The sequence below is a fragment of the Anoplopoma fimbria genome, chromosome 10, assembly GCF_027596085.1.
Source record: "Anoplopoma fimbria isolate UVic2021 breed Golden Eagle Sablefish chromosome 10, Afim_UVic_2022, whole genome shotgun sequence".
In the NCBI taxonomy this organism is placed as follows: Eukaryota; Metazoa; Chordata; class Actinopteri; order Perciformes; family Anoplopomatidae; genus Anoplopoma; species Anoplopoma fimbria.
In genome coordinates, this window is record NC_072458.1 from 16,004,093 (window position 1) to 16,013,702 (window position 9,610).

At 40.7% G+C, this 9,610-nt stretch overlaps 1 protein-coding gene across 2 annotated transcripts; it reads right to left on the reverse strand.

Annotated features, from left to right (window-relative positions):
* Positions 1 to 1,602: 1,602 nt before the first annotated feature.
* tspan13b (tetraspanin 13b) lies at positions 1,603 to 8,990 on the reverse strand. 2 transcript variants are annotated; one of them, XM_054605978.1, is made up of 6 exons: positions 8,817 to 8,990; positions 5,833 to 6,000; positions 4,741 to 4,821; positions 4,391 to 4,504; positions 4,085 to 4,195; positions 1,603 to 2,312 (listed from the first exon to the last, which is right to left on the reverse strand). In XM_054605978.1, exons 1-6 carry the CDS (start codon positions 8,877 to 8,879, stop codon positions 2,238 to 2,240), a joined length of 612 nt encoding a protein of 203 aa, XP_054461953.1. In that variant the 5' UTR covers positions 8,880 to 8,990; the 3' UTR covers positions 1,603 to 2,237. The 2 variants fall into 2 exon arrangements, with proteins under 2 accessions (XP_054461953.1, XP_054461954.1); XM_054605979.1 differs by having other exon boundaries at positions 5,833 to 6,020.
* Between the last annotated feature and the right edge of the window lie 620 nt (positions 8,991 to 9,610).

A 9,610-nucleotide genomic window follows, 5' to 3' on the forward strand; every position in this document is an offset into this window, starting at 1 on the left:
AAAGAACTGCTAACTATAGGTAAAACTTCCTTAAGCAGCCTAGTCGGAATCGGGTCTAAGACACAGGTGGAATGTTTAGACTTAGAAATAGTTAAATAGACGGTACGATCCTCTTCATCAAGTTTTCTAATTTGGCATTAAAATTACTGCTGAAAAGTTTGCTAAGCTTCTTCCCAGTTATCAAAAGCAGACAGCCTATAACTTTAATGGCAAATGATGCTGACAGAACCAGAACAGGCGTTTCTTCCCCTTACATTGATGGGCTGTTTGATTCTGTTTTCTATTATCCTTCAATGCCCGCTCAGATGTGGTGAATTTACATCATCTTCTAAATCCTTCAACCAGGATAGAGACATCACATTTTCCGATCTGGCCTTTCATCCAAGGCATTATCTTAAACACTCGGGAAATGCAGAGGTGCATGCTCTGTTTGTGGTTCGTACATACTCTCTTTTGCTCCTTTTAAATTCATGATTAACGACCGAATAGTAGGTCTGCACGGCCGCTGGCAGGCTATCCCACAAGAGAAAAGCAGCCTTGGTCAGCCGCGTTGGCAGAATCCTAGCAAGTTCATAATCATAGTCACCTCCGTTGCCTCCTACCAACGCCTTCACAGCTACTTCATACTGTCTGACCCAGCAGGGAAAGCTTTGTTTTTCATCCCCAGCGAAGGGCGGCTGAAGTTCAATCGTCACATTGATGGCAAAGGGCCTATCCCCGCGCAGCACATTGTAGTCCAGCAGGTCCTCGTCGTACTTTTAAATTGTTGTACTCTCTAAACAAGATGTGTCCCCACGGAGAAGCGTCACGGAATCCTCTATTCGTGCTAGCTAAACACTGTAAAAAGTTAAGCTAAGCGCGGGTTAGCAGTGGCTAACGTTAGCTAACTAGCTTAAACTCTGGCGAACTGCCTTTTACACATATCTTACGATGGGATGCAGATACTTATGTTGCGCTTATACTTCATAAGGATAATAAAATAATAACAAGGGGCTCCGTAATCGGCACCAAGATGGCAACAACTTTATTCATCTTTGACACACCAAAAACCAGTCGCACATTTTTCCATCCTCTCCTTCCGTTACAACTTTCACAAAAGCTCCAGACATATATAATGGAACAGTTTCCTTGAAATATCTTGAGGTAATTCATAACCTTCACTTAGCAACTAAACAAAATAGCCCACAATAGTGACACACCTACATTGTTAGTTTTTCACCTTGCTGGGTTGGCCTCAAGGAAGTTCCTCGCAAGTGGAAGACGATGGATGAATGCATGAATTTCTCTCTGCCTTTGGTATTTTAATGTTATTGAAAACGTGGAACTCGACCTCCCCATCCTCGCCCAGTCTTCATAGAATCATCAACTTCATCAGCCTCATCAGCCTAATCAGCCACCACCATCAGTGTCTGGACTCAATAATAGAAACCTTATGGAACTTGTATTTAAATCAAGTTGAAATGATTTTCTGACATATTCTTTCAATTCTTTTTTTTAAGAAAATAAGGACTGAACAGACAAAACATTTTTTTGTACAATTGAACAAACTTGTGAAATAAGAAATGATGGCAAAAGAAACATAGCCAGGATTTTTTATCCATCATTGTTTTATTGCGGTCTACAGTACAAAGGCTCAAACAGGTGGTTTACAGAAACATCATTGCAGCTCTCATACAGTAGCTGATATTCGCAAAAAAGTCATGCAACAGGCCAAATATACCACACACAGCCAGGAGCTTGCTCCACACAAATGTCCACACAATATGCATACTTTCACACATTGTCAAAATAATGTTGTCATATCAATATGCAGAGTAGCAGTTGACATTATTGTATTCAGTGGGGCAGACAAACAACAGCAAGAAAGGGGAAAAAACTGTGTTCAGGGTCAACATCAGACAGGCTGTTCAATACTTTTGGAATATACAGCAGACTGCTGTAGACATTATTGCCTCTTTAACACCCACACGTTCTCAGTGTACTAACTGCATATGTTTAGACACTTTCTTATGCAGAGCTGCCGCACTGAAGGCAACATCTGTGCTGTTCCTTCACACACAACCACTTGTTTTCAGAACACATCTCACTCTTGACAAACCAAGCTCATCATGTCAAAAGAGCATCACTGCAACGATCAGTGAAAACACACAGGACAGTGTTGTATTTACAATTAAGCCCAGAGTAGGTCCATAGAGGTGTTGAGGTGACAGTGCAGAGGGGCTGAAGCTGGTGCAGTCTCACAGGAAAGCACTGGGGTTCGCCCGGGGGTCCTTCTGGTTCCTGTAGCGATATGTGAGCCACACTCCTAGAATCTGACGTAGAAACACAGTAAGTGTGAGAGAGACACAAACAGCTGTGTATCTTTGTGTTAAAAGATTCAAACCAACAATGAAAGTATCAACTAACAAGTATGGTGTGTATCAAAGCCTGTAAACCGCCTTCCTCTGTGCTATAGAGCTCCATTGTTGTCCAAATAGTATAAATACACATTTCAATGATCCACACTTTTGCACTGGGTTACCATTAACACACACACTGAAGTTTAGTTTTGACTTAATTCTACATACAAATACTCACTGCAAATGTCCCCGCTGCGGGACTAATAAAGGATTATCTTATCTTAAAGCACCACTTATTTTCACTGCTGAAAATAGTCCCCGACAAATGCACCATTTCCTCCATTTTGGATAACATTTGTTAAAAACTGAGCAGCCGTTTAAGGAACTTTTTACTTAGTCTTTCTAACCAATGCAACTATATTGAAGCTCAACAACTACTACTACTGCTGCTACTACTACTATTACTACTACTACTACTACTGATAAGAGATAAGATAAGATAATCCTTTATTAGTCCCGCAGCGGGGAAATTTACAGGATTACAGCAGCAAAGAGGATAGTGCAAACAAGAGACATAGTAAATAAAATAAAAATAAAAAACACAAGATCAAAATAAGTATTATAAATAAGCAAATGAGCAATAAAAACAGTAAAAAACAGTAAGAACAGTGGAGATCCACAGTAAAAATATATATACAGACAGAAATTATTATAAATGTTGTATTGCACAGTGTATTGATGTATTAGTGTATTATTGTCATGTGGTCTGCTGGGATACTACAACTGTTGATACAACTACTACTACTACTACTACTTGGTCTAATAGTGATGCTACTGATACCGACACTACTACTACTACTAGTGATACAACAACAACTACTACCACTAACAGATATAAACACAGATAATTTAACATTTTGCTTTCTGCTTTTTTGTAGTAACACTTCATTATTATTCATTAATACATCTGCTACTGATACTACTATTACAACTGATACAACTACTGGGACTAATACTGATACTACTGATACAACAACTGCTAATACTACTGCTACTGATACAACAACTACTACTACTACTTCTACTGATACAACTACTGATATTGATGCAGATACAACTACTAGTACTACTTATACTACTACTAACACTACTACTACTACTCCCAATGATACTACTACTACTTCTGATGCTGGTACAACTACTGCTACCACTGATCCTACTGTTACTACTTCTGAAACTTTTAGCATAATACTGGTGATACTGCAACTACGACTGGTAGGCATTACTCCTCTAGATCTTCACGTAGATGATAGTGGTTTGATGAAATATCAATGCTCTGAATGTCATATATTGCTCCCTTTAAAATGTAACCATTAAATTATGTTGATAAATGTAGAATTTTGATGAGCACTTTGACTGCCCACCTGCATATAATATATGTTATTCAGTGCACTTGGCTGCAACCTTTTCTCCCGTCTGTCGTTACTCAGCAGCACCATTTTCCTTTCATGTTTTGATACCAACGATCTCTCAACAGTGCAGGTAAAGATAGGACAGTACCCCTTATTTACTCCCCTAGTGTGGAGTTGGTGGCAAAGACCAGTGTGTGTGTTTAAATGCGGAGACAGCCTTGTGTGTCAGCTCAGCCTGCAGCAAGGCTCAATATTGTACAATTTTTTTTGTTTTATCTTTAAACTGTGCACAGCATTTAGCAACTCAGCAGTGTTGTAGTTGTGATTGCTCACTTCACTAAAGCTGAAAAAGAGTCCGACCCCTCCTACAAAGTGGAGAACCTCTCCAGCATGTTCCTGGATCTTATCTGCACAGGGCCGACAGGAGCGGTTGGGGAAACAAGCCTGCAGGAGAACAGGACACACAAGACTTCAGACAAATGCAATGTAAATACTTCAAACTGCATGGTTAGAGGCACCTATATCATTTTACAGTTTTTCTTCAAATGATTTAACTCTAACAAGTGAGGAACCATCAAACTATTTTAACATGCTGAAATTTAGCAGGGGCCTGGAAACATTTCATTAATCGAAACTCACAGCGTCACAGGTGAGGTTGGGGTCCACCTGTTTGAAGCCGCAGCAGTTGAGGCTATTCTCTACATCCCTCTGAGTGCTCTGAGAGTTATTCCAGCCCACTTCTAGCAGGTGATCCTGCAGCACACAGACAGAGCAGAACATTTGCACAGTTGGTACATGCTGTGAGGCCAATAAATACTGACCGCAAAAACTATTTAGTGGCCAATTTTGCGTGGCTAAAAACATAAGTGGAAGTGTCTGAAAGCTGCTGCAGTGTAAACAAAGCAGTGGTCCAAGGTTGCCAATTATCAATACAAATCATACAAGAGGAAAATAGGAAGGATTTTCTTACTGAAAGATGTTTATCTTACCTGTTGCTCTTTGTTGATAGCCAAGCTGGCACTGGATACAGATAACTGCACAATAAACACCATGAACAGAACAATCATGTACTGAGATTCACTGTCAAGGATCCTGCTCACAGCCAGAGTCACTAAACCAGTGCATTTAACGCAGGCAGTGTGTAAGGCTGGAAATAGAGCTGTATGCTCTGTCTCTGAACAACTGATCAGTGGGGAATACGATGCCCTGTATTGCACATGCAGACATGGATGGAAATTAATTTTACAAACATTGAGATGAAGACAGAATCCTGTGGTAGCAGGAACATCTAACTGTAAATATGGCAGGTGCACAACTGACTGAACATACTGTATATGCAACAGGTAAAATGTTGAGGTGAATTGTATTACCATTTGTGACATTTTCACTGATGGTATAATTATAGTGAATATGCACTCTATTTAGAGGGTTAAACATATGCGTTTTATATTTGTGGTCCCCATTCTTCAAATGTGGCTTTACTAACCCAGTCTAACATTGTTGTCACGGTAACGTGGCCCTATTAAACCCTCATCCAGATTGGATTGATTTGTTTTACTTGGATAAAGTTGTCTTGAAATACAGTGCATTTTGGAAATATACAAAGAATAGAGTTGTGGCCATATTAGGATATAGCTATAGCTATATGTGAATAAGCCAGTACTTCGGTTTGGCCAACCTCACTCTTGACCTATTCCTTTAAGGGGTTGTTGCTTTGACTACAGCTCCACTAAAGTCAGCTTTGAAGAACTGAAAACTGCATGCTTGTGTCAAATCATGAACAGTCCATTCAAGCTGACTCAGTTATCCAGAGAAGAGATCCCTAACACACTCCAACCAGGGATGTCATCTTAACAGCTGAAGGAAAACACACGTATTTGAACCCACAAGGAGCAGCAGCAGTGCTTTCTGTGTAATTAAGTGAAGAACTTTTAAAATACTGATCCAGTTTAACCACAAACGTTGTGGACATTTTCCTCTGTGGTAATATCATAGATTATGTTAAAATTATGATATATCCTCTATCATTTGTAAAAAACATAACAGTGATAACAGCCACAACATGAGCGTGTGAAGGATACAAAGAAGAGCAGGACCTGGTGATGCTTCATGGCCCCAATGAGGCCGGCTAAGGCCACAAAGAATAGGAAGACGCCCACACCAATTATGCCTCCCACCACCTGGAAACTGGAGACCAGACCAAACCATTTCCCCCACGCTGCGATGCCGATCATCAGCAGGCTCACCATCTGTAGTACGGACACACAGACTGAGTGCAGAGTGCGAATGCTACAATTTTTGTATGAAACAGTCTTTTAGGACTGGTAAAATATGAAATCCTTACATAATTTTAAGTTAATTTCAATATCAAATGCAAATATTAGTTGGAGGCCTTTTGAATTTGAAAAAGTAACCTATAAGGATGAAACACTGTCAGGCAGAAGAACACCTGGATGAACACTGTGGAAGACATATCTGCTTAAAGCATTACAGTAAAACATTTTCAAACTAAAGACAACATTCAATTATAATTATAGAGAAAAACATATTTCATATTGTTTAGAAAATAAAATAAGTAAAACTAAAATGTAAAAAAACTCACTTACTGTAAAATGTATATAAGTTCAAAGTACAAAAACAGGAATTCAAAAGGGAAACTGGACATTACACGCTATTGAACCGGGGATCAAACCGCCGGTCTTCTAACACTGGCTCCGTCCCATCTCTGACGCAGACCACAACTTTGGTCAGAGAATCTGCAGGTGGCAGGAATTGGACTTGAAAGTGAAGTCTGTGGTGTACAGGGTAAACAAAAATGGTGACAGTACCATCCCTTGAGGGACCCCCTGTGTCAGACAGCAGCCCTGCAGATACTGTAACCAACCCCACAGATAGTCCCGTTCACTTGCATTGAAATTACATAGAGAGGGGATCCGTTCACTGCCAGTATGGACAGGAGGATTACTTACAGCGGCCAGTAACATATATTTGAACATATATACAGTGGGGCAAAAAAGTATTTAGTCAGCCACCAATTGTGGAAGTTCTCCCACTTAAAAAGATGAGAGACGCCTGTAATTTTCATCATAGGTACACTTCAACTATGAGAGACAGAATGGGGGGAAAGAATCCAGGAAATCACATTGTAGGATTTTTAATGAATTAATTGGTAAATTCCTCGGTAAAATAAGTATTTGGTCACCTACAAACAAGCAAGATTTCTGGCTATCACAGACCTGTAACTTCTTCTTTAAGAGGCTCCTCTGTCCTCCACTCGTTACCTGTATTAATGGCACCTGTTTGAACTTGTTATCAGTATAAAAGACACCTGTCCACAACCTCAAACAGTCACACTCCAAACTCCACTATGGCCAAGAACAAAGAGCTGTCAAAGGACACCAGAAACAAAATTGTAGACCTGCACCAGGCTGGGAAGACTGAATCTGCAATAGGTAAGCAGCTTGGTGTGAAGAAATCAACTGTGGGAGCAATTATTAGAAAATGGAAGACATACAAGACCACTGATAATCTCCCTCGATCTGGGGCTCCACGCAAGATCTCACCCCGTGGGGCCAAAATGATCACAAGAACGGTGAACAAAAATCCCAGAACCACACGGGGGACCTAGTGAATGACCTGCAGAGAGCTGGGACCAAAGTAACAAAGGCTACCATCAGTAACACACTACACCGCCAGGGACTCAAATCCTGCAGTGCCAGACGTGTCCCCCTGCTTAAGCCAGTACATGTCCAGGCCCGTCTGAAGTTTGCTAGAGAGCATTTGGATGATCCAGAAGAGGATTGGGAGAATGTCATATGGTCAGATGAAACCAAAATAGAACTTTTTGGTAAAAACTCAACTCGTCGTGTTTGGAGGAGAAAGAATGCCGAGTTGCATCCAAAAACACCATACCTACTGTGAAGCATGGGGGTGGAAACATCATGCTTTGGGGCTGTTTTTCTGCAAGGGGACCAGGACGACTGATCCGTGTAAAGGAAAGAATGAATGGGGCCATGTATGGTGAGATTTTGAGTGAAAACCTCCTTCCATCAGCAAGGAAACGTGGCTGGGTTTTTCAGCATGACAATGATCCCAAACACACCGGGCAACGAAGGAGTGGCTTCGTAAGAAGCATTTCAAGGTCCTGGAGTGGCCTAGCCAGTCTCCAGATCTCAACCCCATAGAAAATCTGTGGAGGGAGTTGAAAGTCCGTGTTGCCCAGCGACAGCCCCAAAACATCACTGCTCTAGAGGAGATCTGCATGGAGGAATGGGCCAAAATACCAGCAACAGTGTGTGAAAAGCTTGTGAAGACTTACAGAAAACGTTTGACCTCTGTCATTGCCTCAGGCCTCTCTCATCTTTTTAAGTGGGAGAACTTGCACAATTGGTGGCTGACTAAATACTTTTTTGCCCCACTGTATATATAAATATATGAGCATGTATCTATTGCTTTAAGTGAAAACATGTGAACTCATCCTTTAACGTGGCACTACCGGAGTTAAAAAATCATGGTAAACCCTTTGACATCATTATTACATCATCAGTCAATGTCCTTGAGTGTGCATGCATAATAGGCCAACAAAGATGAGTCTTGTCAAATCTGCACATCAACACACCAAATTCTAGGCAGAGTTGCCTTTCTTATAAGATGACCGTAGGACTCACACCATGGCCCGTCTGTTGGACTCTGAAATGAAGCACTGCTGGAACTGAAGGGCTCATACACACACCTATAGTTCAAGTAGAGAAAGCAGCGGTGATAAGTGCTATCAGCAAAGACAGGACGTCCTCTTTATGCCATACACTGTGGCGGAAGGAAATAACATTGATCTTTAAAAGCGGGACTTTGGTGTTGTCTCTCAATAGCTTTATCTGGCGGACACGGTGACCATGTGATCCTGGTTCCACAGTAAATAATGGATGGACCGATGTCACGCTTATGCAGTGTGCTAATTACAGAGGACGTATCCTACGCTGTGTTTACTGGATGTAATAAACAGTCTATTGAAACAACGGGCGGTATAATATACCATAGGGTGGCATATTGTGCTGCGGATACTCACAACATAGAGAATGTTGAGTGCGCACAGGGAGTGTTTGGAGCAGGTGAATCCAGCGCAGCCCATCTTGGCCAATGAGTCAACTGATTCAAACAAATGTTTCGGCTCCAGAGCTCAGATCCAGCCGAATACAAGCCCGCAGGAATAGACGTCACCCGCAGTAGTTCGAACCTGGAAAGAACGGAGCTTCATGCGTCAATACAAACAATACAACCAGACTACAAAGGAAGTTAGAGATCAAGCCTTCAAAATAAATGCATAGCATTTACCATCGTATTATTGGAAGCTTTTATTGTACACATTGAGCTGTAGACATGGTGGCTATTTTAAGCCAATTCCTCTGCTTTTAGATTCAGTATATTTAAACTCGACTGCTTTTAGGTCAGCAAATATAAATGCATCAACATTTTTCAGTAAGTTTCCTGGAAGGAGCTATTCAAGCTTGTGCTAATAATATGTGGCTATTAGTTCCTACATAAGAGTTTTATAGTTTTATTGATTGGTTTTGTAAGTGGTCAATGGATCCCTGTGGAATTTCCTTGAAGAACTTTTCCATTTAGACACAAACATAAAAATAAATTGAAAGTTAACACATTCTCATTATTATGGCACATCCATTGATCTGATTCCAGTAAACATGCCACTAAAAAGGATAAGAGGGTTTGTTGTTATGACAAAAAACTTGAATAGGCTGTTATAGTAAGAAAAGGATCCAGTAAAGCCTGTAGAAAAGATTTTGCAGCCAATAACTCATCTACCACTCTTGCTTTTGTTTAATTTCATGCTTTGGATGACCA